This window comes from Thamnophis sirtalis, unplaced genomic scaffold (genome assembly GCF_051295495.1).
Source record: "Thamnophis sirtalis isolate CommonGarterSnake01/CBP01778 unplaced genomic scaffold, rThaSir2_p1.2 scaffold_3, whole genome shotgun sequence".
NCBI lineage: Eukaryota > Metazoa > Chordata > Lepidosauria > Squamata > Natricidae > Thamnophis > Thamnophis sirtalis.
The window spans coordinates 93,218,638-93,246,619 of NW_028261383.1; the positions used below are offsets into that span (position 1 = coordinate 93,218,638).

General features: G+C 38.3%; 1 protein-coding gene and 1 long non-coding RNA gene across 3 annotated transcripts in view; one reads left to right on the forward strand and one right to left on the reverse strand.

The window, feature by feature from the left end:
- The window catches only part of LOC148048069 (uncharacterized), a 111,003-nt gene that overhangs the window by 18,971 nt on the left and 64,050 nt on the right, over window positions 1–27,982 (forward strand). The window lies entirely within an intron of this gene.
- Window positions 755–27,975, reverse strand: SLC25A48 (solute carrier family 25 member 48). 2 transcript variants are annotated; one of them, XM_087709516.1, is made up of 7 exons: window positions 27,872–27,975; window positions 21,440–21,511; window positions 16,469–16,614; window positions 14,750–15,002; window positions 12,595–12,852; window positions 8,335–8,468; window positions 756–1,913 (listed from the first exon to the last, which is right to left on the reverse strand). In XM_087709516.1, exons 4-7 carry the CDS (start codon window positions 14,979–14,981, stop codon window positions 1,794–1,796), a joined length of 744 nt encoding a protein of 247 aa, XP_087565642.1. In that variant the 5' UTR covers window positions 14,982–15,002; window positions 16,469–16,614; window positions 21,440–21,511; window positions 27,872–27,975; the 3' UTR covers window positions 756–1,793. The 2 variants fall into 2 exon arrangements, with proteins under 2 accessions (XP_087565643.1, XP_087565642.1); XM_087709517.1 differs by lacking the exon at window positions 16,469–16,614 and having other exon boundaries at window positions 755–1,913.

Sequence of the window (27,982 nt, forward strand, 5' to 3'; positions counted from 1 at the left end):
TTTTCCATAGCTATTAGTGCATTCATTTTTTTTTACTATAGTAAAACAAAGTATTAAAATTGCCAATTCTAATTGCCAAACTCTAACAAAGGGTGCTGTAATAGGTGGAAACCAGTAGATGTCAGTGTTATGTTTTAGTTAGTACACTTACAACTAGCAATTATTCTGCTTTATAATCACTAAGAAAAAGTGGAAGCTGGAATTGATCTATTCTTTGTGACAGCTAGAACAATCATTAAATCAAAAATAAATTCAGAATAATGCAAATAACTAGCTTCAGGTGTTAAAACACCTGTTGAAATCAGAAAGTGGATCAGATAAAGACTGATAGTATGCTAGGTGTTACATTATATGAGTTGAACATGCAATAAAACACAATAAAATGATAACCCAGATTGATATTCTCTGTAAAAACATAAAAAACATTTACAGCAGCTTGCAACATCCCACAGTGACACCAGCAGATACTAGTTTTCAGCAAAACTGCAGTAAAACCATTGCTTCACTTAATGACAATGACATTTACTGAATGACCGCAACAACAAAAATTGTGAAATTGGGTCGGGCACATTGGCAACCCATTTTAAGATTGTAACGAGTTACAACCATAATGGGCAAGCTCATTACAGTCATAACTTGAAAACTGCACATATCTCATGCATTGCAACTGAAGGCAGTGTAAGAATAAGGGTATGATCAACATGTTTGTGCACATCTAATCCATAAGAAATCCTCAAGCAAATTTTCTTAAAAACCTTTATTGTTAGGTGTCATATTATGTGGCATCGCTGGGTAATATGGATGAGAGTGAATTTAGGAAGCTCAATTTTATCAGTTGTATTCCGTTGAAGTCTTTTCTCACATTGTAGTGGGAGGATACAAGTCTCTTATTTGGTTTTTTTAAATGAGATCTGACATTGCTGCTCCTTTTTTCAATTCAAATAATAAAAATCAAAACTTTTAAATAGTTAAAGTGTTTTATAGAAGATTGTTATTTTTTTGTGTGAACCAAAAATATTTGCTTGGAAGAAAAAAATGTATGTAAACAGTTAGTTCAAGGTTGGTGATGGGAGTTCTTCATATTTACAGTCTTGGGAAAAACTTTAATCCGCCTTTCCTAGGAATGGGGGTCTGAGATGGTGTTCAGGACAGCCATGGGCCTATCCTAGGTCATCCAGAGCCCAATGCAGGATAGTAGACACACTCGGGATATGGTATTCATATCAGAGTAGATTTAGTACCATTTATTTCCATCCTTTTCCCTAAATCAAAGGAACAGTGGGCATCTGTTTGTCTCAAGAAATAGCAATAGCAATTAGACTTATATACCGCTTCATAGGACTTTCAGCTCTCTCTAAGCGGTTTACAGCGTCAGCATATTGCAGAAGTGTGCAGCAAATGGTGGTCATTGCATGAAGAAATAAATACTGTTAACAAAAGGATTCATTTTAAGAATATTTTGTCTGTTTTATTAATTACAGTATCACTAATTAAATTAAAATTGTGAAAGTAGAAGCATTGCTTTTCATTAACCTTCATATATTGCTTTTTAAAATTTTCTTGAGGGCAGGCAGTGTGCCTCCTGTTAAATTACCTTTGTCTGTGTCTTTCCCCACAAATAACAGAATTCAAACAATTAAAAAGTTTTTTTAGTGCCAAAAACATGATTTGTACAGATGCAGAACAACTGGATACTGTCCATGATATCCAACCCATCATTCATCTTTTTCAGATGATTGTACTGATGAAGCATATTTGGAAGTGCTCGAGGTTGTGTGAAACTGACCTAGAATTCAGGGATTTGTCTCTGCTTCTTTTCTTAAGGCTTTGAGTGAAAGTTCGTATCCAAGGAATGTGGCAGCACTTACAGGGAATCCTCGCACTGTATTCACTGTAAGTCCTCTGAAAAAGACCTGATGGTAAGAAAAAAGAAAATATGTCTGTCAGATATTTTTTGAAGAAATTATTTGAACAGGAAAGAAAAACTAGATATTGAGAAAGGTCTATTTTCTCATCATTATTTTATAAGAAACACAAAGAGTGGGCTCAGCTAAATGATTTCCCACAAGTTTATGCATTGTATGTATTGACATTAAATAGCTGTCCTTTTAACACCCAATATTACAAATTACAAGGAAAACATGCAACCTATAATCCTACACAAAGAATACAAGGAGAGCCAGTTGATAGATTCTGGGTAGTGGATTAAAGGTTCCCACAATGAGGTTTCCAATTGCTCAGACACTCAAGGATCTGAAAATACCGTGGATACGTGACTATTTGCCAGTACTGCAAATGGGAATGCAAGCTTGATGGTACCTTTCTATATTCACCTATACTTTCCCTTTATCAACTCTGCAATAACAAGTTCTTCTAGGTTTCCATTTTTTTTCAATAAAGGGGAGTCCAAGGCTGTTGTCTTCAGGCTTAGGTTGTCTGAGCAGTATTCAGATTTCATAAAATTCAGTTTCCTTAAATAACTTTCCTTATCAATGTTCTGTCCCATTTTAGGATTGGCTTCAGATCTTATGTGAGATGTAGAATCCTGCTTTGATTCCAGTTTGTTACAGTACATCTGTAAAAATCAAAAATCACTGTAACATTACACGGTCTGCAGACATTGTGCTCTGGTTTTCCAACGGTGTGGATTCTTCCCATAACCTATTTCCCAGGTACTGGCTCAAGCTAACCTTACTTTTTTCCTCCTCCACTGTGATTCAGCAGCCTATTCCTAAAGCTTTTCTTCTTCTTTTTTTTCTAAGAAATATAGTAAATCCATCTGGTGTAATATCATAAACCCATAGTCCAAATTATTAGGAAAAAGAGTTGGCTACAAAATTTTATCTTCACAACTCACAGTTCTTTTAATGTAAAAGAGGAAATGTGTCAACATTTCTGGGAAGCTTTGAAAAATTTCAGTGTTTGTAATAACGTGAATAAATGTTTCTCATATCAGACCTATCATAGTAAATTTCCCATTTGCTTATAAGTGTGTGTGTACACACCCATACCACCTTTGAGAGAAACAATCATAAGCATTCTGGGTTTAAAAATAGAGGTGCACCAATCAGTGGGGGGGTTGCCAATTTTTTTACTACCAGTTCGGGCGTGCTCGCGTGACCCTTATGCGCATGCCTCCTGCCACCACTACTATCGGCTCGCCCGATCCGGGCCGAACCGGAAGCAACCTATCTCTGGCACCAGTGCACAAAACTGAAATAGTTTAACATTTATATATAAAAAGATAGTTTCAGAACTCACAAGGAGACTGTAGAATTGAAAGAAGATTAGTTATGGAGATATTGATTAGATAGCTCAATAATTACATCAGGATGAAAAGTCCTTCAAGAGACCTTTTTGAAGATGATGAAGGTAGTGTTGACAACCTTTTCAGTTACATTCTGATTGAAATACTCCTATTAGAAAGAACCAGTGGACATCTAATAATGCTATTTGAGCATCAATGAAATCTGCCCAGAAACTTTAATATAGTGTTCATGTTATTGTTAGTATGTATTTCTTCTTTAAACATTATTTTATAATATTTTTTATTGTTTATATCACTAACTTGATTTTAAATGGAAACTGATGACTGTGTGATCCTGGTGCATAGTTGAGGAAAAAAGAATTCTCAGATGCTGCTATTCTCTTTGACCTGACTATCAGCCTGAACAAGACAAAAGTATTTTACCAGACTGTGTCACATATTAATCCTGTAGAACCTCTGTTGACCATGCAAGCACTGCAAAGATGCTGTAAAGGATACCCTATGCCACTGTGACATCCTGCCAAGAGAACTAGAAGCTTTGATTGCTGACAGAACCCACTGGCAAGTCCTGTGCTATGAAGCCTCCACTGGCTTTGCAGATAGGCACTTCCTAAAACTGATGAAAAAGGGTACGCAACATCACAGAATAACACCCATAGTTAGTATAACCATGGCCTTCCAGTGTTCCCATTTTGCTATAGATTCTGTGCTTTCAGACTTTGACTGCAAAGCCACTTCTGTCCACAGATGAACTGCACAATAGAGTGTCGTCTTTGAACCCAAAGAGTGTGTGTATGTGTATTCATGTCATATTTACTTTCAGATCATAATAGCTGTTAATTTCCAGCAAAATGTAATCAATTGCCTTTCTTTTTATGTATCAACATAGATTTCACACTGTAATATTTGATAGTAATACATGGGAAGAGTTCTAAGTAAAAGAGTTGCATTAATATTATGTAATACTTCACTATTGTGAAAATGCAAACAAGATGACTGATTTTTATTCGATAGACTATCACTACAGTAATTTGATTGACCCAGCACCCATAATGCTTCCCTCCATAGATGGAAGTAAACTCTTTCCTATTTCCTTGCCCTGCTTATGTTCATATAATGTTCTCATGAATATGATTGCAAACAGAGCCCAAAACAGATTGGAAACCCCCCCCCCCCCGGCATTAGTGCTTGAAGGAAAAATGTTTGGTGATCTAAATCCAAATAAATGGAAGGGGAATAGGCCATCCCTAATTCCTGATTAAAAATGAAAGGGAAAGCAGAATATATCAGCAATCATTTGTTCAGATTTTTCTCTAAAATATCCTTTAGATTAGGGATGGGTGGTTTTTTTTGGGGGGGGGGAGTGGAAGGGTGAGAGTCACACTCAACAACACAAGCTGAGCAAAGAGAAGGACTTGATCACAGATGTGTAGGAGGCCAAGTTTTTTTTTGGGGGGGGGTAGATGTCTGAAAGGATGTTACAGTTCAGGAGAGTTGTTTTAGTCATTCTCTTTTTTTAAAAATATATATGCTTAGGGCCTGCTTTCTAGTGTTTCTTGTTTCTTGGTGGGTTGTGTATATGTATGCAGGGGTTAATTTACTATCTCAAAATTGTAAGAAGCAATGTCTCCATGTTTCTGATTTTCAATAGAGACTAATTATCAAAAGGTTGTGAGGTCCTAAGGGCATAGGGGAAGTGAAGTGAAGATAAAAAAGGGAAGCAGCTGCCCTCAGGACAGAGCAAGTATAAATCAGATGTAGACATAATATTAGAAATAACTCTGTAAACCACATCATAAATATTGTTGCTGTGACTTGTTTGATGAATCTGTAACCAAAAGTATGAGCCAGAAAGCAATGTTTTGCCCTCAAAAAGGATCAGATTAAAACCATGATGCTGCAAAGTGATCAGGGTGGGATTGGCACCTTTGTCTTCCATATACAAATCCAGTCACCTGTCCTTCCCCCCTCCCCCGCCTCTCTTCTTCTCTCCTGTGGGAATTCAGGAAGAGGCAGCTATATTTTTAGTTGCATACCAATTTTACTCAACCTGGTGATTCCCACCAGTTAGAATTCCAAAGTAAACATGCTGAAAAGGATTTCTAGAATATTTAGTCCAAAATATCTAGAACACCTTTGAATGTTGAAGACCATCCATCCATCCAAAATGAAACTTAACTTTTTCAAGGCCATTGACTGCCAGACAGGTACAATCATGTTATTTTAGACAATCTATCATATTCCATGTTAGGATTTGTCTAGCAGGGAAATGGCATTCTTCCACCAAGAACAAGATTAAACAATCTTGTGAATGCCTGCAGACAGAGAGAAACTGGCTTTGGAAATACCCATGGAGATATAACAGCAATATTTGATATATGTAAATTGATAAAACATGATGACTGAGACAAACATTGAGACTTTCAATGTAACTTCATATTGATACTATTGAACCAACTACTATGCCTGCAGAAAAATACACGTGGAGCATAACTAAATGTCTGAGCTGTATTTTGAATTATAAATGGATCCATAGCAAGATTGAATAGATGGAGCAGGATTGAAAATACAAGAATAACTTTTTGAAAAATAAGTCAATTTATTAAGTTTTGGGACTGAAGGCCATAACTCCATTGATAGATTGTATAAGGTCTTGCCAACTGATGTTATCAGCAGACCAGAAGACTTGGATTTATAGATTATTTAAAATACCATGGTTGAACGTATACAAAATGAGGCACTTCCTCAAAAAGAAAACTTAATTTATGAAGATCATAAAAAAGAGAATATTTAGGACACATTATATACAAAGAGAAATCTCGACTACTTCCACTAATTACGGAAGGGAAAATCAGGGGGAAATTATATTGGAAAATGATATGCATCCTAAGAGAAAAGTCTTATTTTTATATTTGGACAAAAAAAGAAGTTGACTTATTTCTGTTGGTAAGATCAAAAGAGAAATAGAATTATGATCACTATATTCCATTGCTTTACTTCAAACAATTCCATTGTAGGCTTCAAAAGCCTACATCAGGCTTTTCCATTTGCCCAATACAGTTGTGTGAAGCTTTGAAAGGGTGTTTTGCTTCAATAAAGGCTTGTGCAAATCATGCTTTGGAAGCAACTTTCCAAAGCAATGCCGTAACCTACCTCCAGTACTTCTTGGGGTTGTTGGGCAAGGATTCAGAATGATACACATTCCATTCTTGATAAGAATCATGCTATTTTGTGTTACCAACTATCTCAATGAACGATAATGCTCAAAATACTGGTGGCTGTTTGCATAGGAGGAAGACCTCTAATAGATCATTCCCTCACCCCTCCTTGCTGTACCTGAGTTTGTGAGCTGATATATGAAATTGTATGAAGTTGTCAGCTAACTGGGATGACTTTCTTGAGCATTCCAGGAATTATTCCAACATAGCAGGAGGACTGAATTGGAACCACTGATCTACTACAAGTAACATGTTGTAAGAAAAAGAGGGAATCCATGTGTGAAATCCCTATTGATTTACTTTTAGTTGCCTATAATTTTGTCGCCATCTTCAAAATTCATATGTTGTTATGAACCACAATTCAGAGTCTGAACTTGACTCTGGACATATTATTCTAACTGAGCCTATGCTTCAGAATTGTCAGCCTTGGGAATCAATAAGCCAGGATTCAATTGATGCTGATCACTCATAGGCATCTCCTGTTCAACTGAATCAATCTGATGATGAGGTATAAGCCCCAGGTGTTAGTACATAAAGAAGTAAGCAGAACAATTTTCCTCAATAAGACTTCTTATGAAACAAAGAACAAGGCATGAGTAATTGCAGTCAGTGCTGCAGATTTAGTTAGCCCCTGTGCTTGAGTCCTTCTTTAAATAATCATTTGTCTATCCAGCTCTTGAATTGTGTTCTTGCTTCTTGTTTGTGGCTCTTAATCCTTGGACCACCTGATTACTGATTTGGAGTCCTGTGACTTTTGGAATCTCTATGGACAACACTGTTGCTTCTTGGGCTGTGTTCAGCCCTTCAGGCAAGCATTTTATACTAAGCATTTCAATTATATTCCTGTCTGCTAGTATTTGCCTAAAGTGCAGCAAATATTCTTGTAAAGTGCTGTCTTTGTGTGTCAGCGCCCTTGAAATATATTTTTTGCTTGAGATGCAGGAATTGAATAAATCAATTGAGTAACATGGTGTGGCAATACTGCTTCAAATGAGATAATGAATGAGACTTCTTAGTGGTGCTGATTCCATTTAGCTATTCTGATCTCATAGCAATGGTGGGATATGACTGGTACACACCGGTACAAGTGTACCAGTGCCTGCTGGGAGCACCAGGTATTGTTCCAGTACGGTGCTCCGGAGGGCCTACCCCCCTCATTACCTGTATTTGAGCCGATTGGGGCTTATGCGCACAGAGCGTACGGTGCCTGTGTGATGCTCTGCCAAGTAGCTGGAGCATCGCGGGTGGTAAGTACACATGCACGCACTGCGGACATGCAAGTGGTGGACGCCCCGTTGCACCATACCAGTTGCACCGGGATCCAAAACCCACCACTGTCCCATAGCTGCTGTTAGACCTATCCTACAGATTCTGCTATATTTATATATCTCTTTTTTAAATTTCTAAATTTATGCCCTCCATTTCTATGTATTTGATCATCAGGGCAGCTTACAATAAGAGATCTAAATATAAACCAGAAAAACGTTAATAAAATTAAATCCATGTAAAGTATATCTAAATTACCCTTTAAAAACACCTGAGAAAATGGCCAGAATTCTAGTTATTATATTTTGACCAGAAATGTTATGGTATAATTTTACTGAATTTTTTTCGATATATCTATGGTATATTTATCAATATTCATTGGTGGGTTGGAAGGTAAAGGGATCAGACTAATGAAAGTATTTTTGTATCACTTCTTTTCTACATGATATTCATGCATGCCTAAAGTTTGTGGTGTGATGATGCTTTTATCATTCTGCTACTCCCCTACTTCCCATGGATAATTTATTCATATTAAGTTTGTTGCCAATAATGAGGTGGCATTCTCAAAAGGTTAGTGCTTACTTTTAGACCTTCAGTGTGGTAACTTTGATAGATACAGTCAATGACTCCTTTGTATTTGTTTACGTAAACTCCATCTGCTTGGAGACGACATTTCACAACATCCATAGGAGTTGCTGTGCCCCAAGATATGATTCCTAGGGAGAAATTGATAGATGTTAGTCATTAGATAGACAATACATTTTGAATTCATTTATGAAACCGAATAGCTGGCTTAATATCTTTTGGGATGAAGGAATTGGAGAAATTCTTTAAAATGGGGGATAGGGGATTTGTAAAAGCAAAACATATTGTTTTTGAAGCATTTTTGCTAAGGTGGGGAACGAGTGGCGAAATGTTGTTATAGGTAATCCTTGCTTAATGATTACCCTGTTTAAACAACCATTCGAAGTTATGGCACTGAAAAAGTTACTTTACAACCAACCATCTCAGCATCTCCATGGTCATGTGATCACCATTTGGGCACCTCACAATTGATGGGCAGTTTGCAACCATTGCAGTGACCTTCAGTGATGTGACTATCACTTGGATGCTTCACAGCTGGTTTCTGCAAACAATCAATGGAGAACTTGGGAGTACAATTGCAAGTTGCAACTATATGATGTCTCTCTTAGTAGTGGTAGGTGATGCATTTAATGACTGTAGAGTAATGTGGTCATTAGTCCATCACTGTTACTATTAATTACTTGCTGTTTGGAAATATTCCTGCCATCAATGTGCCCCGGCATTAGACTAGAATCATGTAAATTTGTTTTTATTAAAGTTTTCAATCTTTTTAAAATTTAAATTAATAATATTTCTCTTTTAGTTCCTGCATTTCTGATAGGAGACAAACAAAGCACAAAGAATAGTGCAGACATAGTACTAAAAAATTGCCCAATCTTGAAAAAAATACAAATGCCTTGTTCAGTAGTCTAATGTATTCTATATTAGTAATTTAGTATTTTAATGTTCACACAATAATATTTGAGGTCCAAGTAGTTTGAGGATCAAAAGTTTTGCCACTCCTAATTATGGCCTGTTTCCTACCAAACAACCATGTTTCTTCTCAACAATTATATTAGGATTAACTACATTATTATGTAGGGTGTCTCTGCAGAAACATTGTGATGGAATCACAATGCTCCAACTCCATCTGTAAGAGAATGATGGTTTGGGCATGGAATAATTGAGATGGTCCAAATATCTGCAGGAATGCTGCCATCTCTTTCCCATAGGAACAGATAATGGGACTAATGGGAAATGAAGGAAAAGTTCTTCTTACTGGATATTTTATGGATTACGGGGCACATCTGGTCTGTAGGCTGTTCCAGTCCAGCCAACAGTGACAGGCATCATTGGGGGTGGCCTCTTGTTCACGTTGGCAGGGGGGTGTTGGTGGCAGGCGAGTGAAGTATCAACTTTGTGAGTGGGTATTGTCAGGATGGAATGGCAGAGGCAGGGCAGCATTGGGGCAGCGGGGGGGCATCACGGGCAATGTCTCTTGATAACAGTCTCAGTTTCCCTTGTGATCCCTTGGGAAAATTAATTTTTCACCCCTGGGATAGAATAAGACTACATCTCCATGCTTTATATGATTTATTATTAATGTAACAGTGTAGGGTCATCCCACTTTTGCCAACTGGAAAAGCTTCCAGTTAACAAATGCATTCTAGATACATAAAACTATGCCTAGATGTTGAATGGTAGATGTAATGTGGGATCAACCCTAAAAAAATTTTTTAGGAATCAACCCTAAAAAAACAATAAGTTTAAAAGAAGCAACTCTTTCTATATTCAGATGGTCCTCAACTTACAACTATTCATTTAGTGAGCATTCGAAGTTACAATGATAATTCGCTTTACTGAAAAAAGTAACTTAATGAATATCCTCATGATCACATGGTCAAATTGCAGACACTTAACAGTTGCAGTGTTCCTGGCTCATGTGATTACCTGTTGCGACCATCTGACAAGCAAAGTCAATGGGGAAGCCAGATTCACATAACAAGTGTGTTACTAACTTAACAACTGCAGTGATTCACTTAACAACTGTGACAAGCAAAATTGTAAAATGGGACAAAACTCACTTAATGAATGCCTTGCTTAGCAACAGAAATTTTAGGCTCAATTGTGGTTGTAAGTTGAGGACTACCTATAAAAGTTTTACATTCAAAATAAATGAGTGGCACTCAAACGTGGTATAATCTTAGAATTTTGCATACATCAAACACAATTGCCCCAGAGTTTCAGATAATTGGAGTGTATGTTATAAGTTAACCTATGTTTTGCACATTGCTCTATGTCCGTGAATGTTTTTACAGAGCACTGGCTTAGAGGAATGCAGTTAGGTTGTGCTACTCTTGTGAAATGTTGGAAAAATCTATTCACGTTAACCAATAACTGGTTTGCTTTTATGTGAGCCAGTGCCAAGGTTTGAAAATAATTGGCCAGGTTAAATACTGACTTCAGTAGAACTCCTATTTATCATTCAAAGTAAATTGGCAGACACAGTAAAAGAGTTTCATGTTATTTATAAATTAGTAGACCAACCTGCAATGGCACATATCAGAAATTACCATTCCTGAATAGAAATTGTTACGCGAGAAAAAACATTAAAAGTCTGTGATTTTCCCCATTCCTGTATTTAAAAAATTAGCTAATCATGAAAATAAATAATTTTTAAAAAGAGATCATTTTTTATTTACATTGAGTTGATGCATGCTATGACAACATTAAATCAAATTTACAACCTTGACCTCAGAGATACTTCTTCCCCTTTTCTAGTAAAAGAAAAATAGATCTGATTATGTATTTTAACAGTTCTCAAAATCTCAATCCCTGCCCATCATCTTTTCTTTTTGTACCCTTGCCAGTGTAAATATCCTTGAATATTTTTGATAATTTTACTGGAATAGTACACACCAAAATGATAACTTGATTTTGTTTGTATCTAGATTGTCTGATGTGACTTGGTAGACTATCTTTTCACTCAATTCTGTTCATGTAACTCTGAATCAATTTTAATTTTGGTCACAGATCAGCTTATAGTTAATAACAATTATGCTAAAGTAGAAATGAAAATAAAAATTCATAATAATATTTGGCTTAAAGTGTGGCTGGAGCTGCCGTCTTTCTATAAATCTTGGTGGGGGTGTATGGAGTGCTGGCCTTGTTTCAGTAAGTGGATTGATTGGATGTGTGGCTGTATCATGATTGGTAGATTGGTGCTGCCTGGTGCTGGCTGTGGGTCCATTGTTGTTTCATGTTGTAATGGCCTGGGTGGTGGGTGGGGCTCGTTTGTTTACCAGGGCTGCTTTCCAGATGTCTGGTAGGTGGAAGGTATCGTCACGTTTATTCATGTTGTGGGGGTGTTTCTCTATTTCAATAGTTTCCATAATTATTCTCTTGTTGAAGTGTTCAGTTTTGGAGATTAACCTGGTTCCTTCAGAATTAATTTCATGTCCTGTAGCTTTAAGGTGCTGGAAAAGGGAGGAAGTTTTTTCTTTTTTTCTGACTGTGTTCTTGTGTTATGCGATGCGTGCATTTATTCTCCTGTTCGTTTGTCCTATGTATGTTGCAGGACAGATTTTGCATGGTATTTCGTAGACTCCTTGGTTTTCTATCTGGATTTTGTCTTTGGGGTTTCTTAAGATGTTGGCTATTTTTTGGTCACTGTTGAAGGCTGTTTTAATGAAACGTTGCCAAGACAATCTCAATCTTACATGGGAAAAGACCCGAATATAACAAGACCAGCATACCTACACACGTGAAAATGACCCGAATACAACAAGACCAGCATATCTATGTGTGTGTGTGTGTGTGTGTGTATGTATGTATGTATGCATGCATACATGCATGCATGCTTGAAAAGCATTTCCCCCCCCATATATATATTATTAACTTCATTATACCATAGAATCCAGGACTGCCAAAAATTGCCACTTGTTTTGGAAAACTCTGTTTTGGGAAGAGTGCATTGCTTTTCAAGGATATGGAGCACTCTTCCCAAAACAGAGTCTTCCAAAACAAGTAGCAATTTTTGCCAGTCCTTGATTTTATGGTATAATGAACTTAAGCTTAGTATTTACATTCATTCATGCATACATAATGCTGCACTAAGAGCTTTAAATAATATTTTAATTTGTTTTAGATTACCCAAGATGCTAGCCTATAGCCAGTCTGTTTATTTATCATTCCAATGCAAGAGCAAACCAACCATATTAAGGCCCAATATCACAATGTGAACCAAGCCAAATAACACATGGAAAAATAAGTTCATACCTGCAATGCCACCAGCCATCCACGCTGCAAAGGGAGTGGGAGAAAGACATTCTTCTGCAGTGAGCCAGGCAGAAACCAATGCGTAAGGGATAAAGTAGACGCAGTATCCTGGGACATCCCTCAGAAGCATGGCAGTCGTACCTCGAAAGAGGCCTGGCAAACCTTCCTGCTGGAGAATGTTAGCGATACAGTGAATTGGACCTCGGTAGGCAGCCTGTACTGAAATGCCAGTTGCTTTGTGCTTCATTTCCAGGGTGGCTAGAGAAGAAGTAAAAGGAGATTTCAGGATCAGATGCAAATAATTCCTCAGAGTTTTGCTATGTATATTGGCTTAGGGGGCAGGGGGTGGATTTGTTTTGAATTCTTTTTACCTATTGCTTTTCCCCCCTGCCTAACACTCATGGAGGCAGTGGGAGTTTTAAATCACCACTTTATAAAAACTGAAAGCTGGTTTGCTTATTTATTTACTTTACTTACTTGCTTATGTAGCCACTTATCTCATATTATTTTTCTAAGCAACTCACAACAATCCATATAAACAAGGATGAAAACTTAAGTACCCGTCTTCCCAGGACCAGACCAACCTGGCTTCCAGCTCAACTCCCATCCTAGCATCCTTGGGATGAGGGGAGAAGGGGGGGAGATGCCAGCAGTGGTGGGTTCTGGATCCTATTCCAACTGGTACGGTTGGAACGGGCCCGGCGTCACCCACATGGACGTGCGTGGCGCACGCATGCATCGTACCTTCCTGCAATGCCTCTGCAAGCCTCCACAATGCCCCAACTGCTCAGCGGAGTATTGCACAGGTGCCTTACGTGCTGTGCGTGGAAGTGCCAAAGGCTTAAAGGACAGGTAAGGAGCTCAGGTGGGCGGGCCATTCGGAGCACCGTACCGGAACGGTACCTAGTGCTCCAGGCAGGCTACGGTACACCAGTACCGGGCCATACCGCCTGCAACCCACTACTGGATGCCAGGTCTTCCAGAAACCTAAAAGGGTAGGGATACCTTTTCAAGAGGGAAGGTAATACCAAAGGGCTACAATGGCCAGTGGGTATACAGCGATGACTGATAGCTTCTATTTTAAGGCTCTTCCTAGATCTAGGTTCACTCGTATGGTGCCACCAGAAATTTAAAAAAAAAGAAAATCATTCATGGAACTCAAACACCCACATTTCATCCTTTCATCCCTTTCACTTGATTTAGAACTGCTTTTAACTAACAAATTTCCTTCTGACTTTATGTATCAATTGTACCCATGCAAGTGATGCTATGTTAATTTTTTCCACGTCTGGTTTCTCTCATGTTTTATTTGGTTGCTTTCCAAAGAAATCTGGTTGTGATCTCTGAAAAATGATGCTAGACTATTGACCTGGTCATGGACCATCAAAATTTGTTTTGTACAATGCTATTGGTGGCTCACATTATTAAAAAAATGTAAATATTTTAAAATAAAAGTTAATGTAATGTTTTTAAAAAAATAAATGATATGTGATTTTAACCCAATGTGACAATATTCATAGTGAATGGACAAGTGTAATTGTATTGCAACTGTGTTTATGAGACAAAGTTTTATTTAATAAGTTCAATAATATTGTTTATATACTGAGGGTTGCTAAAGTCAATTCTTTTAGAAATAGCTGTATTATTGCTTTATAGGAATAATTGTATGGAATAATCAATGTGTAAAACAAAGTAAGGTTGCATTAAAATGATGACACATGTTTTGTGATATTTGGATGCAAATTCTGCCCATACAGACTTGTGTCTTGCTATTGGATAGAAATATATAAGTTTTGGCTTTGATGTCATGACATGTTACATCCTATCCTTTCCTATCCTATCGTATCCTAATATTATACATAACTGGTATGAGAAAAGAGTAGTGTGGTGGCCTAGTAGGAAAGATGCTTGCCTCCCATTTCGAAAGTTGAGAATTCAATCGTAGGTAGTAGCAGATGCTTCTTGTGATCAAGGGCACAAAAGAAAAATGTCTGCTGAGAACTCCGCATGAGGTCAGGAAGGGCATCTGGCCAGCAAATGCTCAGCTCCATCCAGTTGCCCTAACTCTACCCTAAATTAAATTAAGGAACTCCAGGGTGATAAGGAAGTTTCTTAAACTGGTATGATAAAAAGCAAAGGTACAATCTGGACTTACCCTTAGGAAAAGTCTGTGTCTGCATCTGTAGCCTTATTTTTACTAGATCAACTGGGCAACCAATTCCTACTGAGAAAGCCCCAGTTACTATGCTTGCTAAAGTTATATCTGTAAGTGCAGGAGGATGGTTAGGTTTCCCATAACGATGTTGGCAAATAAACCTTTGGGTACTGCTGAAGACACCAAATACCAATGAATTATAAGCAGCAATGCTGATTAATGGGAAAGACATTCCCTTAAAAAAACCAGTAACCTGAAAGAAAAGTAAAATAGGATGTGAATACCGCTCCACTGCAGTTGGGTAGCCGATAACTTTAAATAAATTACACTTGTTTCATTGCCTCTTTAAGAGCCAAATGACAGCTTTTAAATAGGTTTTTATTCTTGCTGGAAAACTTGTATCCCACATTCAAGACATTGCCTTATAATTTTAGTTTTTAAAAATCTTATCTGTATCCCATTAAGATTTTAAATTAGCAAAGTAGAGGAGACTCTGAAGGGCACAAAACATACAAAATCTAAGAACTGAATATTGCTCATGACAGATGTTAGATAAATTTTGCAGTCAATGCACTTTAACAATGTAAAAGAATTGATTAATTACAGTTCTTCCCACATCTAAAACAGAATGTGTCGTTTACATTAAAAATGGAAAAAAAAGTAGTTTAATAAATATACAAAGTTAGACATGAAAGGTAAACGAGTAAAAAGACCTTGAAAGGATTAATTGAGAACTAGTAGAACCATAGCATTGGGTTAGTTTCTATCATCATCTTCATTTAACGATCCCATAATCCCGTGCAAGTTAGGAGTGGAGTGTGGGCAACTAAATGGAGCTAGCAGAGTGTTTTAATGGCCAGATGCCCTTCCTGTCACCAATGCGGAGTTTTATTAACTGAATTAGTTTCTATATCTAGCAGGAATAAGTAGCCTATGAGTGTTGCGTAAGAAATTCTGCTCTGGTCTGCTCCATTGTCAACAGGCTGGACTTAATGGGAACAAAAAGTATGTGGAAAATTGATGAAATATAGAAAATTATGAGTTAATTTACAGTGAGCTGCATCAAGGAACAACATAGAGGATATAAGAAACAGATTTTTTGGATTCTAATAAAAAGGCAGATTATGTAGTTACTAGAGAATTTCTGGTTTTCATCCAGACATCCCCTAATTATATTGGGGTATACATTGTATTGGGGCATTATATATTAACTTGCTAATCAATGAAGAACGTATCTAAGAACTTCCCTAACATCATTAATTTTTATGACAAAGCAGAAGTTGAACGTAAGAACATATGTTTTTCTGTAGGGTCTCTGATTCGTAAGTCATAAAAACACTGACATACTTAGGAAGAGGTGCTGAGGGCTAGAAACTATAGTGTTTTCAACAACAGAGGTGTGGAAAATATGTAAGTTCCTAATTGTCCATATTGATGATCTTTACACAGTCACTACCCTTTTGTACTATATGGCATCATCATATATGCTCCTGTGCTTCTCTAACTTTCCTTTTTCTCTTCATCAGTTGTGCTTTCTTCTGAAGAGATCCAGAAGAAAGGAAGTGGATGGGAAAAAGAAAGGGAAAATACATATGCTTATCTCTATATACAATACATTTTGGCATTACAAATACTATCTATTAGAAATATATAGGTATTAAAACTGGAAAGCATGAAAACAGACTTCTGTTAATTTTGTTAAGCACCAGGAATTCTTACTTGAAATGTTAGCAGATCTTTCTGATTTCTTTTTGTAATTCTTTTTGTAGTACTCCAGAAATCATTTTCTTTGACATTCTTGTTGAAGGCCACTGTCAAGCTTTTGGCAATCCACTTTCATAGAAAGCAAGATTCTCCCAGAGTTTCTTTTAATAAGATTTATTGAAAGAGAACAGAACAAGGTTACAGAGATCTCAGCTACTGGATTGCTTTACCTTAAAACCTAATTTATAGTCACCTAGTTAAAATAGTCTTCAGTCTTTCATTAACAACAACAAAAAATCTGTATAAATTGTCAAGGAGGGTATGATCTTAATTGACAAGAGAATATACCCCACTGTCCAGAATGTCACCTTAGGTTCTGAATATACTATTATAGGCATATTCTAAGGTGCCAGGGAAACATGCACTACACAGAGGACTACACAAACAATATTGTTTGAAAAAGTTTTGTTTCTTGGATATTTTTGTGATGAAAAATATTTACCATAAGAAGAATTATCTTTTACAAGGAGCAGAAAAGTTCATTTGGTATGAATTTTGTGAGCTGATCAAGAGCAATGAAATTCCAAAAACTATCCCAGCATGATTCCAAGTGTTGGAAAGTGAAATATGTATGAAAACAGAGTGACAGTGGAAGAACTCTCAAAATGCAAGAAAAATCAACATAATAAATACACGTGGTTTCCAACACCTCTCTTTCACCCAATTGCATGCAATGTTTTTGAAATAAGATGAATAATAAGTACATAAGATGGTTGGATGACAGGTAGAAATCGAATATAGAAATTGAATCTTATAACAACATATGACGTATTAAAAGAGAATAGGTCAGTTGGAAAGGGAGGGTTAATGTTATAATCAGATGTTGATGTATACACTTAAAAGCATTAATCTAAATATGGAACATTTTGAGAATATTTCAATATATTATGCCCATAGAGTGTTAATAGAGTATTGTAGAATATCAAAGATCACTAAGAAATGCAAAATGATGCCATATTGCACCAGATTTCCAAGTTTTCTGAAAGAATGGCAGCATCAGTAATGAAAAGCAGATTGTATCTTTAGGAGTCATTGAGGTATGAATCACGGAATTAGAAAGAGCAATTTATCATCAAGTCCAGCTGCCTGCTGAAAGCAGAGTCCAAATTAAAGTAATGCCATCCTGAAGGATGCCTAGCCTCTACTTGAACTTGTAAAGGGGAGTCCACTTCTTTATGGGGAATTGATTTTACTTCTAAGGATTTATTTTATAGCATTTAATCGGATAATCTATTTCATGTCTTATGCTTTGAAAGAATAGAGATGTTCAATGTCTTCTATGTGAATTCTTCCAGGTATTCAAAGTGTGTTATGAAGTCCCTCACAATCTTCTCAAGACTGAATGCTCCTAGTTCCTTCCATTGCTTTTCATGGGTCATTTTCTATGGAGAACTTCATAGGAAAAAGTTGTTTTGTTTCTTTACTTTCATTTTTACACTTCTTTTATTTTTCTATGTTTTAATTTTGATGAGCTTCTTCTTTTTGTAATTGTTCAAGCAGAAAAATCTATCTTCCTGTCAGTTAGTCAATCAATCGATCGAACAATCATATAGGACATACTGAAGGTACAATTCCATTCCAGTGAGGAAGAACAAACTACCTAACATAAAGAAAATCTGATAGCAGAAACTTGTAGAGCACATCAGGAGAGTTTCACCTCAGAGTGAGATTAGTTATATGAGATACACAAGAAAAGAAAAGAAAAAAGAATGAAAAAGTTTGCCTTTTAATATCAGAAGGGAAAACCCAGACTTGCATAGAATGTATGGACAAGTAATTGTTCTGTTTAAGATAAAATAAAAGACTTTGATTTCCCCTTTTATCAGTAAGTCTGCCTTTTGCATAAAGCGAAGACGAAAACACAATAGATACATTGTATGAGTTCTAAACTGGAAAAGGAAATGATTTATGAATGTTCATGATACAATAGAGGGTAAGTTTGTATATTTAATGCTTGAACTACAGTGTGTTGAGTTTACATTATGCGGGAAGCTAGATTGTGTTTTTTATATTCAAGAGATTGTTAAGGATTGCTAAGTTAGGTATCTTCATATCTGAAGCAAGAAATCATGGATAGCAATAGCAATAGCAATAGCAGTAGACTTATATACCGCTTCATAGGCCTTTCAGGCCTCTCTAAGCGGTTTACAGAGAGTCAGCATATTGCCCCCAACAATCTGGGTCCTCATTTTACCCACCTCGGAAGGATGGAAGGCTGAGTCAACCCTGAGCCGGTGAGATTTGAACCGCTGACCTGCTGATCTAGCAGTAGCCTGCAGTGCTGCATTTAACCACTGCGCCACCTTGGCTCTGATGATGGATCAACTGATGATGGAATGAATTTATTTGCTGCCCCCGACTTTCAAAAGTCAAGAAAGGGTAATTCAGCTTAAGTTTAGAAATAATGTTTCTAACACTGTCAACTGTTTATGGTAGAGCAGACTGCCTCAGAGAATAGTGAAGGGATGCTCTTCAGCTCTACAATAGTTTATGGTTCTTGTTCTAAAATACTAGTTACTCAATAGTGAGGAAAAGTTAGGGGATTTCCACATGTGACATTATTCCACAGACACATATCACTTAGCAATAGCACTTAGATTTATACTGCTCCATGGTGCTCTACAGCCCTCTCTAAGCAGAGTCAGCATATTGCTTCCAACAACTGAGTCCTCATTTTACCAACCAAGGAAAGATGGAAGTATGAGTCAACCTTGAGACCCATCAGGATCGAACTCTACGCTGTAGGCAGGGTTAGCCTCAGTATTGCATTCTAACCGCTGTACCATCACTGCTCCACATACACCATTATTATTAATATCTTTGAGTGGATTCTATTTTGCTTCTGTTTCAGTTGCATGATTTGGTCAAAACTATTGTAACTAAAGCAGGAGGGACCTGAAACCTGAACGACTGCTTGCATCCAGTAATAGTGGCATGTGAAGGGGAATTCAATTCAATTCAATTTATTGAACTTGTATGCCATCCTATTCCTGGAGGGACTCAGGGTGGCGAACACATGGGGAAGGGGCCATACAAAACACACAAAACAGAAAACAGAGACAATTTAAAACTACCCAACAGACGCAGCAATTCGAGTGGGGCTGGGAACTCATCAGCCCCAGGCCTGCCGGAACAGCCAGGTCTTGGCGGCTTTGCGGAAAGCCTGAAGGGTGGTGAGGCTCCGAATCTCCACGGGGAGATCATTCCAGAGGGCCAGAACAGCCACAGAAAAGGCCCTCCCTTGGGGGATCGCCAGTCGACACTGGCTAGCTGACGGTATCCGGAGGAAGCCTAATTTGTGGGATCTAATTGGTCGTAGGGAGGTAATTGGCAGGAGGCAGTCTCTCAAGTACCTGGAAACATCATATTCCCTCGATTAGATCTAAACACCTGTCTTAGAGAGCCCACAGTCTGCACTGCAAAATGAATGCCAGAGTACTTACTGCATGGGTAGGAATGTCAGAAGAGAGCTGAGAAAACACTGTGTGTGTCTGTGTCTGTGTGTGTGTATTTACTGTATACTATCATAGATTATTCAGGTTATATTACATACAATACTCATGGAATTAGAATATACTGTAAAACTGCACGAGTTTCCTAGAGAACAGGGAACAAGCAAATATTAAAAATATTAATAAACAGGCACACTATACTTCGCTCCTTCATGTGTTTTGGACATTCAGAAATCCCAATGGATGTAAACAAGGTGTGATATACGTGCCAAATATCAATATACTGTGTTTTCCCGAAAATAAGACAGGGTCTTTTTTTCTTTTTACTCACAAAATATGGCTTTGGCCTTATTATGAGGGGAGGGTTTATTGTTTTGGGGTTGCTGGGCGACTGCTCTCAAAGAGCCGGGCACAGCCTCATGGGCGAATAGCAACAGCCATGAAGCGACCACGCTCACGAGCAGCCACCCGGCAAACCTCCTTTGCAGCCGGGCACAGCACCATTCACTGACCTACGGGGTATCGCCAAGCTGCGTGAGCACTTGTTTGCCGCCGCCCGGCTCCCGCAGCTTGGCGCCTTAGAAATGCCAGTGAATGGCGCTTTGCACGGCTGGAGAGGGGGGTTGCACGAGTGGCTGTTCCGCTCTCGCTTACGGCCCTCCTAGCCTCACGATGCCCTGGCCCAGCTCTCCCTGCAGAGCCAGGGAACCTCCGCTGCTGCCTCTGCCACCATCACCATCCCAGCATGGCTTTTTCGGTGGCTTCCAAACCGAGTTTTCCAGCAGTGGCCACTCTGGGCTTACGCTCTATGGTTGTGGGCCAGCTGCCGGCAGAGTGTACAACCATAGAGCATAGATTTTTGCCCACCAGAAAAATGTGGCATGGCCTTATTATCATGACATATCATATTTTCAGGGAAACATGGTATTTTCAAGTCCACATTAATTACGAAAGGTTTTTGAGGGGAATGAAGCTGTCAATATATTTAAAAAATTGAATTGTTTTCAGTTCTTCAGAATTTTTAATTTGATTTACTTAGATCGCACTTTTTGAAGATTTTGAGGACCATATATGTTTTACTTGATAGATAATATACAAGCAAAATAGCAAATCAGAATTGATTTTGAGTGTTCTTGCTATGTGGTCAGAGTACTGATATGCTATCAGTACATGAATTTGTTGATTAAAATATTAATAGGTGAAGTCTTCTATTAATATAGGGAGATGGTATTAACCCATGACCTAGAATTTTAGTTGAAGCTTTCTCTGAATCTTTTAGGTGACTGTATTCCTGTCACAGATTTAAACAGTTTTGAAATCCCAGCATTAAACATTTGTACAAGTGATACTGGTTTAAAAGAATCTCATTCTCTTGAATATTATTTGTCTGGAGACAATGCTTATAAATTATTGCACATGAAAAACTTCACTTGTTCTCTGTACAGATATGTTTCAGACACAAGAGCATACTTACAGCTTCCTTTTTGTATATAGTGCGGATACAGTTAAGTGTGTTTCCATAGCCTTGCCCAGCTTGTAAGCGGGTCTACAGAAAAATACAATTATGAAATACAATTATTGAGATCTCACATTTAACAAAGAACACTTGTATTTTACTCCAATCTACGCTGTGTTCCAAAAGAGGAAAAAAACAATGAAATGAAAGAAAAACATGCATTCTATCAAGTGTTTGCCAAGATAAAAATTGTGTATAATAGCTTAATCTTCACTGTCAGCATACTCTGCAAGTGAAAAACATGAACTCTGGGTATTATGCAGATTTGTTTGATTTATAATTGCCATCTTCCTAAATTCTTTATACACACTTCTGATTCAGAATAATCTATTCAGCTTTCTTAAATATGTTTAAACACATCTTATGATTGGTAACCATCTCTGCAGTTGTTTAATAAAACAATGTCACTTCTGCACTGTAGAAGTTTGTAGAATCTATAGGTTTTGGGAACTCCATGGATACCCTTCTGCATAGAATATACAGATTAATTACATTTAATTAAAATTTACAGATACAGCTTCCTTGCAAACGTCTGATGGTCTGAAACTATCTAGGTAGTCATCTCTGTATTGGAAAAACAGGTCTGGATACCATTTGTGTATGTTAGCAGTTAGACTTATATACCGCTTCATAGGGCTTTCAGCCCTCTCTAAGCGGTTTACAGAGTCAGCATATTGCCCCCAACAACAATCCGGGTCCTCATTTTACCCACCTCGGAAGGATGGAAGGCTGAGTCAACCCTGAGCCGGTGAGATTTGAACAGCCGAACTGCAGAACTGCAGTCAGTAGAAGTAGCCTGCAGTGCTGCATTTAATCACTGCGCCACCTCGGCTGTGTGTGTGTGTGTGTGTGTGTGTGTGTGTGTGTGTGTGTGTGTGTGTGTGTATGTATGTATGTATGTATGTATGTATGTATGTATGTATAAAGGAAAGTGGAGAATATATACCATATTTTTCGGACTATAAGATGCACCGGAGTATAAGACACACCATGATTTTGAAGTTTTTGCACTCTGCAGGGCTCCCAAACCTCTACACACCTCATCTTTTGCAAAAAATAATAATAATGGGGGGCATGCTGAACTTTGGGATGCTGGTAGAGTGCTCCTGGGGGCTGGGGGGGGCAAAAATGAGCATAAATGGCTTGTTTTTTGCTCATTTTTGCCCTCTCCAGTTCCCAGGAGCACTTTGGAAGCCTTCCAAACCCTCTGCACATCCATTTTTGCAAAGGGGGTGGGCTTTCAGTAGGCCAAAAATGCTGTATTCAGTGTATAGGACGCACCCAGATTTTCACCCTCTTTTTGGGGGGGAAAGGTGCGTCTTATACTCTGAAAAAGATAGTATATATTATCCACTACATAACTGCAGATAATGATTGGCCCTATAGGAAATTATTTGTACTGAAACAGATCGCTGTTTTTCCAACTCGCTACTTTTTATAGTAACTAGCAGGGGACCTCTAGCTATGAGTCTTACCCAGCCATAATCTGAGACTGAATCTGCAACTTTTTGTAGGCAAATCTTATGCTCTGCCATTGAGTTTTGCTCATGGCCAAGAGCTCTAACAAAGGAGGCATGCCAAAACCATGTGCCAAAATGAGTGCTATTTAATGTATTGATTCATGATTTGAAAGGAAGAATAGAAAACCTTTGTAAACAGCTCATTCCAAAAGTGAACATGAATAATTGTCTTACTTGGGCAGAAAAATAATATATGCCCTCATACAAAAGGAAAAGATAAGGATCAAATGCTGAGTGGGGTACATTATCAAAAGAAATACAAGTAAAGTGGTTATGAGAAATTCATCTCCCATTATTGCATTATTGCTTTAGTATGCCCTTCCTCATAGCTTGAATTGATAATATGCTTGAATACCATGTTTGCTTTTATTTGTAACACAAAGAAATGTGTTTATTATTAGTACAGTCTTATTCAAAAATGAATTTGTAAAAATGAAAACAGAGTTAGTGAGGGCTGGAAAAATGAAAACGGTGTCAGGTGGAAGCTTATAAAGCTAACATAAATTATTGGAGTAAATCTATTGTGTTAGATCAGGCGTGTCAAACTCAAGGCCCGTGAGCCGGATTTGGCCCACAGGGTGCTTAGATCTGGCCCATGGGGCCACCATGGAAATAGCAAATGACTGGTCTGCCAGTGAAAATGGAGTTTGCAGCCCTCCCAAGCTTCATTTTCGCTGGCAGACGGTTGCAGGAAGCTGTCACAGCCAAGAATGGAGCTCGGGAGCCTGTTTTCGTTGGCACAGAGCTTGAAGCACCACAGGCACCCCTGACACAAGTGATGTCGAGCTGGATACACCCACCCTGGCTAAGCACACACACACACACACACACACACACACCTGAGGTCAAACACAACCTTGATGATGTGGCCCTCAATGAAATCAAGTCTATCACCCCTGTGTTACATGATCAATAAGGTATAACGTTTTACAGTGCAGCTGTAAATAACAAGTTGTCTTAACTGCAAGAATCACATTACAATCTTGAAGCTCTTGCAGATTGATATTTCAACTCAATAACAGAATGCAATGAGCTCTATCAATCAGATTTGCAAATAGAATGCAAATGAGACCTGCCAGATTATTTGCCACGGCTGACATTCTTGCAAGTGCATATTGCCCCTATTTCTTTTGTCATATACAGAATAATAGCAATAATGATAATGATTGTGCTCTCATCATTGGAGAATCTGGCTCTCCAAGTCCCAGCTTCCCATGGGGCATAGGTTTGAAAGAAAATACTCCTGACATATCAGCAATGATTACAGCACAGAGGATGAAGAAATGCCACTCAGCAAGCAGAATACTGCCAGAATGTTTTGTTTCTTTTTTCTTACTGAAGAGAAGATTGGCTGGCATCAAAGTGTTTCTCTCTTAAGCATCCCAGTTTCTGCAGTGGTTAGGGACAGTTCACAATAATATTGTCTGAAATTGAGCCTGGAAGGGTTAGACAGACATTTCATTATCAGAATGTCTCCCCGACCTCTGTAGTCAAGAATCATTTATCCTGGGACGCTCTGAAAACAAGTTCCTTATTCTGAATGGCAAATAATTGCAAGTTAAGGCCGATCCTTTCAATGAGTGCAAAATTGGCTATTTTAGAAAAGTTTGATTTAGAATAGGAGACCCAGTTCAAGTTCCTATTCAGCCATAAAACTCTTTTGGTGAGTTTGGGCTCATCACCAATTCTCAGCCTAATTTATCTTAGAGAATTATTGTGAGGATAAAAAGGAGGCCTATGTATTTCAGACTCCTTGGATAAATTGTGGGAAAGAAAAGAAGAATCGTTTTCTCAGCAAAATCACTTCACTAGCAGCCATGGCAAAGCCTGTAAACTTCTATCCCTCCCTTTATATATAGACCACTGTATCACTGTGATAGATACAAAATTGCCATGTAGCCTTCATAGTTTGGAGGATTAATCTAGCATCCCGATGGCGAACCTATGGCACACGTGCTACAGGTGGCACGCAGAGCCCTCTCTGCAGGCACGCAAGCCGCTGCCTCAGCTCAGCTCCACCATGTATGCATCCACGTCTCCTGCTGGCCAGCTGGTTTTGGGGACTCTGCTGCGCATGTGCTGGGTCCATGTGGGAAATGCATCCACATACGGGTGGGTCATGCATGTGTGGGGATCATGCACACATGGGATCACGGGGGAAGTGTGCACATGCGCAGGGTGTGCGGGGGTCGCACACGCATTACATTATAGGTTCATGCACAGACATGCTTTTGGCACATGATGACAAAAAGAATAGCCATCACTGACCTAACACATGTGCATTTCATTGGTTTTGCAATAAATATCTATACTGAGGTGTATCACCATACTAATCCAAATACATACAGTGTTTTGGACCTAGATAGCTGTTCTGATAAGCAAATTTAATATAAAATAAACGAATTCAATGGGAGGGAGATGATGATGATAGATGATAGATAGATAGATAGATAGATAGATAGATAGATAGATAGATAGATAGATAGATAGATAGATAGATAGATAGATAGATAGATAGGCAGGCAGGCAGGCAGGCAGGCAGGCAGGCAGGCAGGCAGGCAGGCAGGCAGGCAGGCAGGCAGGCAGGCAGAGACAGACAGACAGACAGACTAAATGGTTGTTTTAGACATATAAATGTCTTCCTGGACCTTATCAAGAAATACCACAATGTATCTATGAAGAGAAAATCCACTAATAAGTCTCATTAAGGGGAGGCCAGTAGTGATAAGGAAAATGTACTAAGCAGCCAAATCAGTTTGAGATATTGGAGAGCCACAAAGCAAATTTGTCTCCTTTTGTTTTCGCTCAGTTTGTTGCCCTATCCCTGAACCCTCATCTTGCATTATAAAGGAGAATGTATGTGGGCTATGCCTTTCTTGCTCTCCAGATATTTGAAAGAGAGAAGCAGCCAGGAAACCTCAGCAACAAAGGAGGAACTTCAGCAACAAAGGAGGAGAAACAGTGCCAAGGGGCTTCGCTCCTCAGAGTGGGTGGTCTGGGTTCAGGCCTAGACAGATACTGGCACTAACTCAACTAATTAGTGATCAATGTTATTTGCACACTGCTGCTTTTGCAATGACACAATATTGGAAAAAGTAAACTTATTGCCATCACTTCCACCACCTCTTTTTTTTTTAATGTGGGAGAGGAATCCCTCGCAGAATGTTTGTATAAGGTATTCGCAGATGACCTACAAGAAATGTAAACATTAACTACTGCACTGACGTCTATGCCAAAAAAAAAAGCAGTACATTTTTTAGGAAGCAGGTTTGTTATTCATCGGATCAACAGCACAATAATTGTGAAACTGGAACACCTCACTCACTCTCATCCCCCCTTCCAAACCAATCCAGTGTAGCGATGTTACAATCCAGGTTATATTTAACCTGCTTTCCAAATCCTCCTTATTCCCTGACCATCATGTTATTTTCTTGTTTATTGAAATCTGGCATGTTTCTAACTGGGCCCAAAGTTTTGTGCAAAGAGTCAAAGTACTCAACTTCGAGCATGATCTCTATGCCTTATTTGTTGATTTGAAGAGACTTGCTGTACTAGGACATAATCCACATTCAAGTACACTGAGCTATTCAGCACAGCTCTCCGCTCTCTTTCCCTTATTCCTCAGGATGCACCTTTGCTACTTAATCAGTAAGTACTGAATTGCTCTCTGACTCCGCTTCTTCATTCACCATTTAAGATCTTTCCCTTTCCCTTGCTGATTTGGAAATGGAACAAAGCTGCCTAGTTGCCATTCCCAAGCTGCATCAACATCCAATAGTAAAGAAGGGGCCAGCTTGACAGTTGTATTGAACGATGTGTGGCTTGTTTCTTGGCTGTGCCCAAGCAAAAGTAGGAAACGTAGCAAAAATGTTCCCACAAGGTCTATTGTTGACTCCTAGCACGCGCTACCAGCAATGACAGTAAAGCCATCCATTTGGCAGAACTGGAAAGCACATATTCCTTCAGACCTCACTTCCAGACAAATCCACGGACAGCACAGCAAATTGTAAATACACAAATGTGATTAGTTCTTTGGCACAGTTATTACAGGAAAGGGGAGCATTCATCCAAACACTGTACTTTGGCACTTTTGTCTTTAAAATCCTCCAAGCATACAGAACCCCAATCCTATTCATGGGAACCTAGTAATTGTTACATATTGCATCAATGTGCACCACGAAGTGTATGAGGCCATGAATGAAGAAAATAAACTGCTTGTTACAATCTCAGGACTTATTCCCACATTAATAAAAGTTTCCTTCTAATCGGCTGGGCCATCCAAACGCACCAAAGCGATTCTTTAGTTGTACCATAATACATCCAAATAAACTGCTGGTGATAGAGTGCTAGAATCTGAACTCTGATGGAACATACTTATTCAGAAATCAACTTCTTCATGGGGATATTTAAATTATAACTACCAGTGTAAAAAAAAAGTTTCGCATAATTACAATAACCTCCCAAAAGGAATAAGCTTCCAAATAAGAATCCCAGTTTCAATGTAACATAAACTTAATCCCCTTGGTAGAAAGGGGGCAATAAAGGCCTTTTAATTTACTCAAATGTATGCAAGATCACTCTGGATGTATCTGCATTCTGCATTGCCAGTACTATTTTTTAATAATCCTAAATTTTTGCTTTAGTATCAGATTCCCCCAATCCATATAAAGGTCTTAATGTGCACAATTACATTCTACATGTGAGCTTTATGAATGTGCTCTGTAATTAAACCAGGACAGAATTTTTATGGGTGGTATTAATCACACAAAATATACCCTACCAGAGAAAATATCTCAATTCTCCCTCATGCTAAATGGTTTTTCTTTACATGTGCAAGAATTACATTAATTACATGCATACATACACTAACCTTTACTGTGTCCAAAGGATGTCCCACAATTACACCTGCAGCTCCTGAAATTTAAAATAATAATTATATAGTTTCATGGAGAAAAAAAACAACAAAAGAACTTTTTTCTGT